The 16,792-nt window shown below is 38.9% G+C and overlaps 1 protein-coding gene across 2 annotated transcripts in view; it reads right to left on the bottom strand.

Annotated features, from left to right (window-relative positions):
- Nucleotides 1-8,062: 8,062 nt before the first annotated feature.
- Nucleotides 8,063-16,792, bottom strand: part of Myo61F (unconventional myosin 61F) — a 30,811-nt gene continuing 22,081 nt past the window's right edge. Inside the window, exons 16-22 of one of the 2 annotated variants that reach the window (XM_080284210.1) lie at nt 16,297-16,399; nt 15,659-15,786; nt 14,496-14,717; nt 13,343-13,372; nt 11,802-11,902; nt 10,757-10,859; nt 8,063-9,051 (exon numbers count right to left, since the gene is read on the bottom strand). In XM_080284210.1, the coding sequence (XP_080140336.1) occupies nt 9,037-9,051; nt 10,757-10,859; nt 11,802-11,902; nt 13,343-13,372; nt 14,496-14,717; nt 15,659-15,786; nt 16,297-16,399 (702 nt within the window). In that variant the 3' untranslated portion in view covers nt 8,063-9,036. The remainder of the gene's footprint in view (nt 9,052-10,756; nt 10,860-11,801; nt 11,903-13,342; nt 13,373-14,495; nt 14,718-15,658; nt 15,787-16,296; nt 16,400-16,792) is intronic. The other variant, XM_080284209.1, reaches the window with a different exon arrangement.

Genomic DNA, 16,792 nt, shown 5'->3' with positions numbered 1-16,792 from the left:
CATGTCGCCCTGTCCACTGCCATTTCACTGTTCTGCTCCCAGCTCACACCCTCCTCTCATATACTTCTCCACTCCATCCCTCCATCCTATCCACGGCCTCCCCCTCCCTTTCCCCCCCCCTTCACCTCATTCATATACACTCTCCTTGTTAGTCTCTCACTCTCCATCCTCTCCACATGGCCAAACAACCTCAATGTATTTCTCCAAATGCTTTCTATTGCATCCACATCCACACCACAATGCTCCTTCACTTCCTCATTTGTCAGTCTGTCACTCTGTGTAATGCCACATGTTCCTCTCAAATAACTCATTTCCACTGCTTTCACTAATGATCTGTGTCCTTCTAACAAAGTCCAAGCTTCACTTCTATGTGTCAGAGTTGGTATTGCAATACTATCGCACACTGACTTTTTTACTTCCATGCTCACTTCCCTATGTCTTATCACTGCGTATAAAATTCTTGGGGTGTGGCTGACTGACCAGGTTTGCATCTACACAGGCTATGAAAAAGAAATCTAATTTACCTTCAACATCATCGCGAGATGAATAGATGCAGATGGTTGTTGTGCTGATGGATTTCTTGCAATTCCTTCTATCAGCAACAGCAGCCCATGTTAGTCCACTGCAGAATAAAGGATTCTCCTATATCTCCCATCTTTCCTGTCACTCCTTATTGCACTTCTTTCCTTTACAGGTGGCTTTACATTGAGTGACAAGCCAAATGGTTTCCTGTAACCCAAGAAACCATTTACAACGCTGGGTGGTAACCATATAACCAACCCATACGTGCTCCCTACGTGTCAAGTGGGTTGGTGCTGGGTTAGTGTCCCTCCCTGTAAAACCAATAACTCAAAGTCAAGTGGCCACCCCTTATGGGATTATGGTGTCTGGCAATAGATAGATAGATAGATCCTATCTTCTTCCACTCTGATGTACTTGTTAGCATGTTCCATCAAATCCCAGCCAATCTTGAAGTCAGAACAAATTGGCAAGATGAGATTTGGGATCCACTGCTCCATCTGCCAACAAAAATTATTATCAGTATCATCATCATCTTTAATTCTATTCTCACCATATACATGGAGTGGTTATGATCCACAAAAGGGAAAATACAGAAGTAACTATCATCAACATTTTCATTCATCAAGCCTTGCAATTCCACTCACTCACTCAGGGTAAATGCTGTTGGGTGTAAACTTCATTCACCTTCTGACTCCATCCACGAAGGTTCCCTAACATAAATGTCATGGCAACGACTCTTCCCCCATTCAGTATCTCCAGACAAAAATGACTGACACTGTTCTGCCAAGATTTGCAGCCTTCTTCTTAGTGCCATCCTTCCCGGGTTGATGCTTTCAGATATCAGCCTGTGAAAAGGATCAATTTAAGGAAAACGTGCCATGTGTCCATGTATCTAGTGTTACTGTTCACATTGGACTGGGCAAATTTGGGCTGTCTGGACACTGCTACTCCTCACCCCGCCCTTGGGTGGGAAAGGAGGTCCGGATGACGATGATGATGAAAAAAATAAATAAATAAATAAAGTGTAAAACTTTACCATTATGGTACTATTTACTAGGAGAGATTTGGTTAGATGGTGAACTCTCCTAGTCTGCTGGCAAGAATATCATATTTCACTCAGTAACCATTTTGGTGCACACTGTTTCTTGATTTTAATGATAAAATCAATATAACTACACCTTTTCCTAAAACTAATTTAGTTCTACTACCTTCATAAGTGTACAGTATATTCACCTGCTTTTCCACTTGCTAATCTTGTGATGCTTTGTTGGGTACAGCACACCCTCATTTTATAACTGCAACGCATTATTGAAAACCAATCGTTTTAAGAATTTTGTGTTGTAATCATGTAAGCAAGAAAAAGATCACATACTGGTAACGAGGAAACAAGCATCACTGTCACTGTACAAGAAGAAAAAAGTTAAATTCTTAATGATCTCATACCATAAGCAAATGACTATACACAATACTGATTGTATAATAAGGGTGTGAAGTATTTCTTATACTAACTGGCAAACCCAGGGCATACAGTTTTATGTTATCTATGGGTTCCTCCAATCAATAGCAACAATCTTTTCCTTTACCATTTTCTTAGTTTGATGAAGTTAGATTAATGATTTAAACTGCCAAGTTCACTGTCTCATTTTTCTTCTACGCCACCTGATTGGGTCAGATGAGGTTAAATTAACACTTTATGGGGTCTGCAGAGCAAACGCATCCAGTTAGGTTAAGTAATATGTGGTTAGGTTGGGGTACAACATAGGTTTTCTTATATGTTATGCAATTCGATATTAACCAGCATTTTCCAGTGAAAATGCTTCTTTTCTCTGCATGGGTTCCCTCGTTCAACAGAGGGATGGAGGAGGCAGGAAAAACTGGGAAACGAGGCAATTCCGAAAGAAATGAGTCAAAATCAAATGAACCACAAAAAATAATCAGAAAACCCCTCTTTTATTCACAATATTGTGTCTGCCTATGTAAATACTGTGTTTCCTTTATTGCCATTTTTTTTTTTTTTTTTTTCCATAATTATGATAGTTTTTTAGTTCATTTGAGTGTTTTGAGGCCTCATTTGTTGTGCAAATGAAAAATAACCTTAATATGACTATGACAAACTTAGTTACCTCCTAACCCTGTGGGAGCTCTTGACTGCCACCTAACCTAACCTAACAAAAGTAACCTAACCTATCCTAAATGACAGAAAATGAAGGCAAAATCACTCAAATTGCATCAAAAACCACCAGAAAACTATACTGCACAGCTGGTTAACCTAATCTAACCTAACTTAACCTAACCTAATGTAGCCTGCTGCAGCACAATGCTTACCTTAGAGACATGCTGGTCCAGGTTGTGCAGTATATTTTTCTGGTAGTTTTTAATGAGATTTGAGTGATTTTGACCTTCACTTTGGTCAGAAATGCTTCATTTTGCCTCCTTTCCAATCATAAATTTTGACTGCAAGAGGAGCTGAAATGAGGCATTTTCAACAGAAAACGAAGACAAAAATCACTCAAACTGCGTCAAAAACCACCGAGCGGAAAAGCTTAATAACACATAAATTATCAATATCACACCCGTGCACAGATCATGTCCTACTTCGTCAGAAGCCATAGAGAGAAGGATTTGAATTTTCTACCCAGAAATCAAAGAGTGCGTTTCAGACTGATTAGTAGAATACCATCACGTGAACAAAAGTATGCCTATGAGTGGCTGAAACAGACGTAGAAGACGCATGCGAAGTAGACGGAAGGAGAAACACATGTACGAATGCACTCATTTTTTTACACGGACTGGTCGAGTCAAGATTCAAGGTATGGTATTTGGGGAAATTAGAAATATTCATTTGCACACAAAAACACACATACACTATATGATAGCACAAATCCACTGGGTATGGTAAGATTGCCTGCTAAAGAAATGGTAGCCTAATATAGAAAATAAATACCTCTGCCTGAAAGTAAAAAATTTATTCTTTGGGGAATTAAAAATCTACAAAAATGGGGCCACAAGTTATGGCAGGTGACACCACTACAGTATGTAGCTAGCATTCAGATTTAAAAAAAAAAAAGCAGAAAAAGAAACTCCTTACCCATCTGAACAAGAAATGCACAGGCAATGCCATGCATTAAAGAGGTGATGAAAAATCCTTCACTACACTGCATGGCCCCTCTCAGTGAACAGTTTAGATTATCAGCCAGAGGTCTTCATAAGGGCCATTACTGGTTCACTGACTTCTGGCTTCTGAATCCTGCCAAAAAGGAAAAACTGTATTAGTTCTTTGTGAAAGGCTAACAGAATATGCGTATTGTATAGCCTGTTAGTATTCCTAGTTCCCACCAGCCTTTGGCACTCAATGGGTATCTTCCTCTTTTACACCACATTTATCTGATGTTCGATATTACTCATCGAACCGTAACAAGATTCTCTGGTGCAGTGCGCCCAAATAATGCGTTCATCGTACTACCAATAGGGATGGGAGCCTATGGGACCCCGGACAGACTCGGGATTGGGGGATACAGTTACTTCAAGTCATTCCCTGAGTCACACAATCACAATGCATGACGTACCTTAATGTAATGGTGTCTGCGTCTTCCACAATACGAAAAAGCAACCATCCACTGCATATCCACGTGAAATTCAACAGCATGACAGCACATGCCATCCTTGCTGTTTATTTTAATTATCTATACCTCCGCAGAAAAGACGATCACACTTGAGTCAAAGAAAGGATCGGAATCTCTTCTCTAATCCCTCCCTCATGCTAGGAATTTTGTTTTGAATGGAAATTACAGAGCGCTAATACAAAAAAAGAAGTGGTGAGTTTAAAAACTTTCAAAACCAAGGTTGGGATTTGTCTTACAATAAAAGGGCTAAGCCGATTAAGAAATGTTTCCACTTGTTTATCCGCTTTGATCGCCCCCCCAAATGTACACATCTATCTATCTGTCTATTGCCAGACGTACACATATTTCATAATATTCATGGTAAAAGTAAAACAAATAAAAAAAGTTAGTTTACCATGCTTATATCACTCTGCGTTTATCGATCGTTCACTTAAGGTTATATAAATGCTAATGTCTCGCATGTAGCCTAACGTTAAAATATAGTTCTATTTTTCCCGTTAATACCGACCATTTGATTCCACACTTTACATTTATTATAAAAACAATAAGCCACCATCACTTTTATAACCCATTTAACTCAAAAACTAGTATACTTGCTAAAAACAACTAATATGTAAATAAACGACGGGGAATCGTTCAGAAGTTTCCTGTAGTGCCAGACTTTTCCTCCTCCTTCCTCAATTCCAGCCTCTTCCTCCCTTCTCCTCTGCCTTGTCCCTCAGTGCCTCCCTCTTCACTGCCAGTCTCCTCCGCCTCTTCCTCCTCTCTCTGTGCCAGCCTCTTCCTCTTCCCTCAGTACCTCTTCTTACCTCTCCTCCCTGAGTGCCACCCTCTTCCTCCTCCAGAGTCAGTCTCTTCTCCAAGTGCCAGCCTTTTCCTCCTGCTCCCCCAGTACCATCCTTTTCCTCCTCCCTTGGTTCCAGCCTCTTCCCTCTTCTCCCACAGTGCCATCCCAGCCTCTTCCTCCTCCTCCCCAAGTGCCAGCCTCTTACCTACCCCTCCTCCTTCAGTGCCAGCTTCATTATCTTCCTCATACCAGCCTCCCCTAGTGCCAGCTTCTTCCTCTCCCACCTTTTCCCCCTGTGCCAACTGTGTGTGTGTGTGTTTGACTGTACATGTGTGCATTGCATCAATGTGTGTGTTTGTGAATATAGATGTGGAGAAAAAGGGAATAAAAATGCCTGTAAAATCTACAGCTCATCCTCTCCTGTTCCTATAAGATCTTGTATATTAAGTGTTTTCGGTCAAAATCATCTACGAAAACAAAAAACAAATATCTCCTACAATGCTGAGTGTGTTAATACAAAGCTCACTACCCATCAAGAAACTAATCCTACTCTCTGACTGCAGACTGACAAGGATAATATAACAGCACAATTTTCTGATTGCATGTATTCTTGGCACATTATAAAAAAAGAATCACAAAATTACATTATTATTCTTCGCAATGCCTTTGCTATTTATTATTACAACTGAGATAATGTACAAACTCTTTCCTCTGACAGATGGAAATCATATATAAAGACATGATGACAAATATCAAGAGAGTGTTAGTCCTGGTGTTCCATGGAGTGCATTAATAGAAAACCATCCAGAGTGAACTTATTGCTTGCTTGGTGGTGCTCCGCAAACATATGTACACATGAAATCCTAACATCTGCCTCATAAAATCACCCTAGGGTTGCCAATGTTAAAGGTTATAAACTTCGTGAAAGAGAAGAACCAGTGTCTGCTAAACACTTGATTTGCATGGAGTAATCCAAGTACAATATCTTGAAGTGACAGCACGAATGTAATGCTCATAGATCATATTTATGTTTGCTTGAAAAAAGAACAGTTTCCAGCAGCCACATGCACGCACCTGTTATGTGACTTATGATATGAATGGAGTGGGTGGGTAGTATTGTATTCCCCCTTCTTTCTTCTCAAAAATTAAATTCAGTTGTCACAATGTTGTAACAATAAACTGTCACATTGGAGCACCCACACAACCAATTTTATTTACACTTCCCCCCCCCCACAGAGATAAGGTGGGGGACACTTATTAAGAAAAAAAATAAAAATCATCCCTGTTAAACAATAAAGAAAGCTTTTCTCTTGTTTAGCTCAAAATGGCTGGATCTAAAAATGCATCAACCATGTTCTGTAAGGAATAACAGTATATTACTCTCTATCCTTTTCAGATGATGATGATGATGATACTCTCCATAATTTTTAACAGAAAATAAAATAGACTGGAATGAACACAATTTCTACTTTAAATCAGAACCATGCTACTACTATTTTCTCACCTTCAGTTGGTCTCCGCACAAAATTATGCATATGCAACTAATCCATCCACCCATCTACCATCATCCAATCCTTTGTTGCCCTATCAGAAGCACATGGCATAAGAAACATAATAAAAATCAACTTAATTCTTGCACTACTGTATCTGACTGGGCACAATGAATACTGAAAAGAACAAACAGTTCACAGTTCCCTAACTCATATTCACTTCAAACCTGGATAAAACACTGCACACTTGTATTATTAATTTTAACAGTACTGTACTGTAATATTAAAAAATTGTATCAAATTTAAACCAGAACAGCAGACAAACTTACAATTGCATGCACTAAGAATATGCAGGCTAGAGAGCTCACACTGGGAGGTGCACATAGTCCATTTCAAACTACACTTAATCTCAGCCACATATCACACCCTTCAACACCTGCTATACTCCCTCTTTCTAACTCCATTCCAAATCAGAGTTATGATTATGGGTTAGAGTGAGGAAGCTCAAGTAGGTGTAGAAGGGTGTAAGCCATTGTTGAGTGCAAATCTAATTTTAAATGGACTTAGTAAGAATATTTGTTTCTGTGTAGACTGATGAATTAGGCAAACACATGGAAACCTATTAACTGACAAATAAGAACAGTACTGGTAATATAATTACATTATACTATAATGTCCTAAGCTGTATAGATACTTCATTCAAAGCATTTTTACTTAAAAAGGTCTCAGTATTATGTTGATAATGAGTAGCCTACACACTGGTTTATCATCAATATCTACCTGTTTTACTGCTATAAAAATAATGTGTGGCTACAGGTTATCTTACTGGCCACACAGTTATCACTCCTTGGCACCAAATCAGCCATAAGCACCACAGATAATATCAAATCTAACTCTGGAAATTCATACTACAATACTTCAAGATTTATGATCATGTTTTTCCTTCTAACAGTTTCCAGCATCTGTTGGGAAATAATTAACTGGTGATGATGACTGGTTAAGCTTTCCCACTGAAAACCACCAGCTGTACAACGGCCAAACCCAGCATGGTGTAATTTTGAAGGCAAACTGTCTATTACTTACAAATGCTCAGGATTCATCAGTCAGTTGTTACAATGAATTCAGAAATATCTAGTTCTACTGCTTTTAATCATTCAGCCATGAGCAATACCATAGTTAAGTGTTATTTCCCTGATAACAGCAACTTCCCTGCACAAGTCTCAGAATTATAAAGTGAGGAGTGTGTGTACTGATCCTCTTAGAAACATAAACATTACAATCTTTTTGTTGTGTACCATAACAACGGCGGATATCTAATTTTCTCAGTGATTTTAACAGCAGAAAAGGCAATATACACCGTCTAATAATGATAAAATAATGGCTCATGGACCTCTACTTAGTTTACTGGTTTTTCTATGTGATATTCTGAGCCAAGGTAGCCAGTGTTAACTAAAGTGCAGACTGTAGACACTTTGTGGCTGCTAATGTTCCAGCAAGATAACAGCCCAATATCTGTACATAAGCATAACATTTGCCTACCTAGAACAGAGTATCAGAGACTAAATAGCAGATCCATATATGGGTTACTTACTTTCAAACTTGAAATTACTTACAGTTATACAACAATTGGTCTAGCAATAATATAAGATACTTGTACAGTTTCATCTCTAACTTTTGTGCAGTAAGAATCAGTTACAAAAATAAGGACTCACCCAAATACATGCACACACACAGGCATCCACATTTGCACATACTCACACACACTATAATAATCATGAATGATCTTTCCTTAAATTACAAAATGTATGGTAAACATGAAAATCAATGAGGAACATAATGATTTCTTGCCCAAAATGAAGTTCACTCCTCAATTGCCCTAAAAACTAAGAACACATTGGACACTTCATATCAAAGAAAAGACTGCGCTAACAATACATATGTCATAACCTAATAGAAAGCAAATGTATCAACTGTGTTAAATATATCACAGTTTTTGGACTGGAAAAATCTTTATGACTAGTAAAATAAATATAATGTTACAAAAATATAAGTAGCAAGCTAGATACAAAACACTCCTACTGGCATTTCAACTGTCCTGTAATTAGTTTCCATATATTTACAAAAAAAAAAAAAAAAAGTAATAACATTACAAAAAAGATAGAACAGCAAGAGGAGAGCATGGATATAGGTCCCTGCATCTGTAAGTACATACCAAGTGCACTCCTTGTAAATTATAGGAACTAATACTCAAATATTAAAGGAGGAGATGGTAATGAAAAGTGCTATGTAATCTAATTTGTTCCATACTTCTTTTTAGAGAAAGGCTTAGGCACTTGTTATCACATGTGGGGCTTGTGGATTCCCGGTAGAATTTTTTAAAAGTATGACAGATTTCTGAACAGCTCTTCCTTCCAGCTGTGACTGGTTTTACTGACACAGACACAGACTGAAATTCACTGTTCAGAAAGTTCATGGCAATTTGAGCCAAAGATCACAGAAACAAGCTTCAGCAACATAATCTGGGGAGATAATTTGGCTCACTGTACTTCACTGCTTATCACTGCTTGCAACTTCTTTGTGGGACTCCCGTGTGGTCTTCCATTGCACCTGGCTCTCAGTGGCCAGCAATCTGAGGAGACAAATACAATGGCTCATTTAATGAGTACAGTACTACATAACATACATAAAAATTACATAAAGCTTCCTCATAAGGAATCCCCATACTGAGGTTTGCCGTGATACAGCTGTTTTCTATTGACTGCAAGGTAGACCAAGTGCCAAAAACCAGCTGATTACAGCAGCTGTTGGGGAAAAAAAAAAGAGTCAAGATGTGTAATAAGATTTGTAATAGTGTGGGATTCTCAGCTTGGACTCCGACCCTTATGTACAGTCATTTAGAGTACTGTGCCTCTTGAACTGATACAAAAGCAGGAGACATTTGATTGCTGATTGTGCATAACATTTGTAAAATGGTTCAGAGCTCTAAGAAGTCTGTGAGTGGCAAAGTCTGAAAGCAAATGGAGATAAATATATGGTGATGGATGTAGAGAGAGAACTTGGTGTGCTGTGCTGATGAATGGTGAGAAACTGCATGTCATGGAAATATTTTAAGTACAGATGCTAATAAAACACAGGTAAATGTATGAAAGAATTGAAGAGCAGAAAGGCTACGAAAAAGTGGATGCTGCTAAGAAGACTGACATAGAATAAGGGTCTAAGTAGAAATGCTTCTGATTTTTGTTTGTTTTTGTGTGTGTGTGTGGCACAGAAAGTATGAAAACTCAACTGGGAGGATAGTAGATATGAAACTATTAAGGAATGCACATGATCAGTGTAGGGTGGATAGGAAAAGAAGAGATTCAGACTAGTTACAGACTTAAGTAAGGAAATCTGTTTATCAAGGTGCAGAAGAGAGAGTCCTTGGATGGTATGATAATGGAAAATCTATCTGTCTACAGTCTGATGCCTTACCATCATGTTGTGCTGTCCCCTGCTGTTTAGCTGCCCTCCCTCCAATTCACATCCTAAATCTCTCGTATGTCTCTCCACTCCATCCCTCCACATCATCCTTAGTCTTCCCCTCCCCCTCACTCACATACACTCCTAGTCAGTCTCTCATTCTCTATCCTCTCTACATGGCCAAACCATTTCTTATTATTTGTCTTACCACCTGCAACTGCATCCACATCAATACCACACATTGCTTTACTTCCTCCTCCTTTCAAGTATCCCATTTCCACTGCTGTCACTCTTGACTTGTCTTCCAACAGGATCCAAGTTTTGCTTGTGTGTGTTAGAGTGGGGATCATAATACTGTCAAGCAGCAACTTTATTACTTCTGTTCGCCCTTCCCTATTGCTTATCACTGCCTTCAGTGTGCCAGCAGCCTTTCTTCCTTGTTGTACCCTCTCAAGCACTTTCATCCTCTAAACTTCCATACTAGCTAATCACATTGCCTAAGTACGGTACTTGCTTGCACTGATATTTTCCATTTCCTCATCATCCAGCCTCACTGTGCATTCTGTGACTTTATTTCTCTCAAAGACAATAATTTATGTTTCTTACATAACTGAAGAAAGCTAGAAACAGCCAGGCTAGCAGAAAAGAACTGTTATACTGTCCAGGCATCTATACTGTCTTTTGTTAGCACTGCTCCCCTAGCAATTGTTGAACTGAGATAGGAAACAAAGACAGGAAAACACAGAAAAGACCAGAGAAAAATATACAAATACAGAAATAACAGGGAATGACATTCTTCATTTACATGTTTTATGAAAGAGAATAATGGATAAAAAAGGAACATAGGAGACAGAAAAGTTTTAAATGACACGTACCACCTGCAGCTTGCCCTCCTTATTCTTATTGATGGTGGTAACAGAACTGCCAGTGTCGAGCATGATGGTCCCTTGCTTCCCATTCTTCATTGTATGTCCAATGCTGATGAACAAGAAGTAAAATCATAACAGTGAACTGTACAGTACAGTAAAGGGTAAAAGTATTAACATGCACATTACCGAGAATCATTCAATGTAGTGCTGCTTTGAGTGTCTGCCCTTTCCTCTTGTCCTTCTTTCCTCTTCTGTCTTTCTTTCCTTCATTCCTTTCTCTTCCTTCTGCCTACCGGAGACATTACACTCCCTCTTCTGTCTTTCTTTCCTTCATTCCTTCCTCTTTCTTCTGCCTATGGATGATTCTACACTGAGTGACGAGCCAAATGGTTTCCTGTACAGCAGGAAGCCCTTTACCACACTGGGTGGTAACCATTTAACCATACTATGGCACCTGGTGGTACAGTAGGTAATTAACGCTCACCAGTCAGATTGAGCCTGTGTAGGTTTATATCCAAGGAGTGGTTGGGGTTTATTGCCCACGTAATGCCACTCAGGGATGAGCAAGGCTGGTCACTTTCATCGTAAACATCAGGACCAAAACGCACAGCCCTGGGCTCCTACGTTCCACATGGGGCAATATAGGATTGGATGATGGATGGATGAATGGATAAAACACAACCTTAGTTACTGCTATCATAACACAGTGCTGGGTGACATGCACATACACACAAAAAGGGGAAAGGGGGGAGCCCTCAAAGAAAATTCTGTAATAATGAAATTCAGACGACACTAAATGCAGAACAGTACTTAACCTCTCCCCCCAGGGGTCTCTCCTGGCACAATGAAATCACTTGGGATTATCCTGAATAGGGTAAAATACAATGTACATTCCTTGGCTGAACAGACTAAGAAAATCTACAGTAACAGAATGAACCTGAAACACTGGGAGATTAAAAAAAGATGTCTGAAGTAATGGTACTGAGCTATAAAATTCAAATATTAAAAGATGAAGTAACCTAACACAGGGTACAATGCCCCTTGATCTTACCAATCTGACTCAGCAATCTTGAGAATTTCACTGTTGTCACTGACTGATATGATCTTGCTCACAGCCTCAATCACATTTGGGACACTGAGGATCAAGTCCCCCTGCAAGGAACATAAATGCAGTTATAAGCCAGCAAAACAGTGTAAAGTAACATGTACAGTATACAGCATTTTTACAACCTCATCAATATTTGAAATGATAACTGTAACTGTGACACAAATATTTCAGTGCTGGAACATCAGACTTACACAAACACTACTGTGTGCATATGGTGGTTCAGATTACATGTGACAAAATTCACTCAAATTTTCCAGTGCAGAAATGAAGGTACAATCAAGGACAAAATTTTGTTTTATATAATTTTCACCTAATCTACATCTCACTTCCTTCTGTCAACTAATATTTCTAAGCTGAGAGAAGCCTGGTATGTTTCTTCACACTAGATGATTCTCTCTGATATGATGCTTCACAAAGGTAGGTGATGGACATGCCCTAAGTGTGAAGCAGATGCAGTGGAACAGTAAGCCAACTTTGTCCCTGACTGTACACAAGGAACTCTAGCATGCACTGTGCCAAAAAAAACAATTGTTTGCATGAACCAGGAAAAAAAAAAAAATGTATAAAGAAAAATGCTCACACTGGGGGTTCTTACTACTAATACTAAACCAATATTATTAGTAGCATGACATAAAACTAATACTGCAAAAAAGGTCAGTGGCTCCTACTCTGTAAACCACACCTATAATTCTCAAAACCAATTTAAGGATGTACTAGTTTTATTTACTCAATAGCCAAATAAGTGTTGCCAGATGTGTCTGAAGTGAGTAGAGGGGATTTATTAAATGGGTGATACCATCTTTGCTGAGGAAGCTGAAACTAGTTCCACTGCTTGGGACTCAAGTGGATGGAAGAAGTTCAGGGAACTGTTACCTCTCTTGACATCAATAGGACTCTACAAAAATATTTTATGCTGCATGTTTCAAAAGTGTGATACTTTGTGATAGAGAACTCTGGGATTTAACTGGGGATGGACATGTATACATCTGAGCATACAGGGATGAGGATGACCAGATGGATGTGTAGTGGTTTCCCGAATAATGCAGCTGCAAGTGGCAGAATTGTAAACGAGCAAGTGATGGACTGGTTGGAAACTGAAGGCATTAATGATGTGATACATAGAGGGAGACTGAACTGGTTTGGACATGTGGAGAGAACTGATGAAAACTGGGTGTAAAAAATCTGAAGAGTGTGAATGTGGAAGGTAGAGCAACAAAACCCAGACTAACAAGACACGGAAAGAGATCTTACAAAATGACCTCTGGGTTAAGGGACTGACTGATGTTGCCAGAAATCACGTATAATGGACAGCCATCGTTAGATGTGCAAGGCTGACACATGCAAGCATGTACAAAGCCTTTCAGGGTGAAATAAGCTGCATAAATATAGATGAAATGGCTGTGCTGAAAAAAATGAAATCCATCACCAAAATCAGTTACTGGTGTGCTGGAAAGCATGCAATAATATTAACCAGTAATTCTTACCTTAGGATTAGTGTCACAAGCTTCTTCATTCTACAGCATGCAAGAAATTAAAAAAATTATTTTTAGAGGAATACTTAATGGTAACAACCTGTCATAAATTAAGGAAGTAAGAAAGCTAGTGAACAAATTATATTTCCGGAAAATGTAAACATAGACTGGGCAATACAGTAGTTGTAAGCTACCCATACGTATGATTTGCTTCTCTTCACTGGTGGTTATCAATGCTAATTGTTTCATGGGACAATCCATGCAAAAGTCAAGCAGTGACACAGCACTCTATTCCCACCTTACGACTGACTGGTAGATGCAGAGAGAGGCAGATTGAGTTTGACAGATAAGAGGGAGAAATGATGGAATCAGAGGTAGTAAGTATAGACTGACATAACTTACTAAACTTTTTTTTTAATATAATATTGCGATATTTATCATCTTCGCAAGCATATTTAAAACCACATCAATGGAAGGCAACTTAGTTATCTTGAGTGTGTCCTTTGCATCTAATTGGGTCCAGTCAGACTGTCGGAGCCATTTGCATCAATTCAGGTCAGTTATATTCCCTACTTATTCTAGACCATTTCACCCATGTTCAAGATAGGATGGCTTATGGAGAAAAAAAATAAAAAAAAGTACTGCCAATATGCTTTTGAAAAAATCATTTATCATATACCTTGGGAAAAACAGAACATGGATAAATTAGGTACAATACAGTGCTTGGGTACTTCAAACTTGATAGTAATAATATAAAATGGTTAACCCCTTGACTCCCAATGCCACCAACAGTTGTGATTACTTGTGATGGGTTCAGGCTGCTGCTGGCACTGAAAGACAAGGCACTACCAAAGAACTGCATGATAAATTGTGAGGACGTTATTACTGAATACTTTCACCATAATATACAACTCTTTATTCAGACTTTATCTTTTTTCTATATATACCAGTATTTCAGCATACCTGAACAAGTACGAACACATCAAAAGCAATTTTTCAAGACTCTGAAATATCCATGACAACTTAATATAGGGTGCATAAGATTTCAAAAGGAGCCAGGGAGTGAAGGGGTTAGCAAAAAGTGAAGACTGACAAACCCAGATTCAGTTCAAATGAACCTTCTACCATGTACGGTATATATAACTGTGCACAGTACATGGCTCACCTTATCCTTCTTGGCATTCTCCACTGGTATCTGAATCAGCACGAGGTTGTCTGTGTTTGGTGAGACATGGAGTCCCTGCACCTCTTTCAGTGAGAACCGGTGCTTCTGTTTCACCTTCTTCTCTTTCACCTCTAGCAGATACAGCGCACCTGAGGTCAGCATCAGTAACCGCTCCCTGGGCTTGTACCCATGCCGATCATATTTGGTGCAGGGAACAGAGTACTAGGAGGGGGAAAACCAAATCATTACTGTGCCACTACAAAAAGAATTACTCCTTTAAAGTATCCAATTTAACTTCTGATATGATAACTGAGGATGGAGAGTGACAAATGGGAGTGGAGGGCCAGAGATGTGAACGGTGGGGATAGAGTTGCAAGAAGCAGACTGAAAAAGATTTGGGACCTATGAGTTATGGGACTGAACAGAGAGGCTGCTAGAGACTGTGTAGCATGAAGGGCTGCCATTAGGTGAGGAAGGCCAATTCACAAAAGTATATTGGAACCTTTATAATCAATGAACAATGGAACAGACTACTATGAAGGAAAAAATACTGTGCTACATCAAAAAGTTACTGCTGCTTAGTATCAGACATAAGAACCCTATAAAACATTTGCTGCTATAGTAACTGAAACCGTAAGCCATAGGGTTTATACATACGGTGACTGAAGTGCATGTAAAAACTTTGGAACAATAAATCTGTTGAGTGCTTCAAGGGTACAGGAAAGTAGTGATTGAAAAGGTACATTAGATATCAGACTGTCTGATGAATTATGAGAAGGGTGGTTTCTGGAGTGGCAAGGAATAAATGAATCAGATATCAGCATTGGTTCCTTCAATCAAATGATGTATTTTTTAATTTTCTTGTTACCTGACAACTGTAATCTGCTTAAATGCAATTTTTCATAAAGAAAGGGTTAATTAAGGCTTAATCTAACTTCCCCAGTTCGAAAAGTCTCTCTTAAGCTGAATATTACCATCTGGGAGAAACAAGAACAAAATTAAAAATACATCCACACAGTGAAACGGAATTACAGCAGACAGTACAGAAAGCATATAAGAAATAAATGGTATTGGTAACATTCATTTCCAAAAATAAAAGTTTCATATTTCAGAAAATATTCTGAAAGCAGCCTTTGTTAAAACAACCATGGATGTAATATTACCTTGGTTTTCTCACCAGCTGCCTTGATCTGGTTCTCAAAGGCATTCTTGGTGAGGCTCTCAGAGACTGGGTCCAGGCGGGATGCAACAAACCAGTGTGGCAAACTCTGTGGGTAGCTCGCCTTCTTACCTGAGTCACAACAACAAAATTATCTGCATCAATTCGAATAACAAAATACAAACTCAGTATTCATCTAATAGTATCTTAGTAAATGAATTACTAGTATGTAATGTTAAATACTGCAGTCCACATGTAAAACTAACTAAAAAACATTTTAACAGCCATCTGGGTGTAGGGGTCTGTGGCTAGGTTACCATACCCCATGACACTGAAAAGACAGATAGCCAGGCTACTTCCTTTAGTGGCATTACTGTACTGAAACATCTAATATCTCCAGTCGAATCAAACTCACACTGACTGAGACATGCCATAGCTACACAATCAAGTGCCAGGGGGGGGAGGGGGGAATCCAACTTGCCAACCCACCCTTCTATTCTTCTAACACCATAATCTTTCTCGAATTTCACCAACAAGCAAACAGATCAAACTTACGATATTTTGCAACATGGATTAGCACACCTATGAAAGAAAACTTAACCATCATTCCATTGTATATGAGATTCATTGAGCAGTGCTCACCTTTGAAGAGCTGCTCTGCCAAGACCTTCTCCTCAAACATGACACGGCGCTCTGGGGTGAGGGCTCGTACATACCTGCGAGCCATGTAGGTACGGTGCATGGACTGGCAGGATAGAGGGAAGCACCAATGTAAATACTGTATTTTGACCTAGCACTACACTGCTTTTTACCGCAGTATATAAGATAATATTCAGTACTTCCAAGATTCAGTTCCTCCATAGAAACATTTTAAATTATAACTTACAAAACCAGAATATCTAGCCTGATATGGAACGGGACATGATTTACTACCTCTTTACTATAATAGTGCCATAAATTCTTGTTTACTTACAAAAACAATTGTCTACTTGTAAAAATTTGGTGTTATTAACAGCTTTTGAAATGTTTTCTCCACCCTACTGACTTGATCAGTATAGCAGTACCCACAGGTAACCTCAACTGCTTCACTTCTTCCTTGTCAGAGATGATTTCACAGCAAATCATTCTCCCCTATATT

This window comes from Coenobita brevimanus, chromosome 100, assembly GCF_032717465.1.
Source record: "Coenobita brevimanus isolate Jiangsu-jjx chromosome 100, ASM3271746v2, whole genome shotgun sequence".
In the NCBI taxonomy this organism is placed as follows: Eukaryota; Metazoa; Arthropoda; class Malacostraca; order Decapoda; family Coenobitidae; genus Coenobita; species Coenobita brevimanus.
This window is presented reverse-complemented; position numbering and strand designations above follow the sequence as displayed.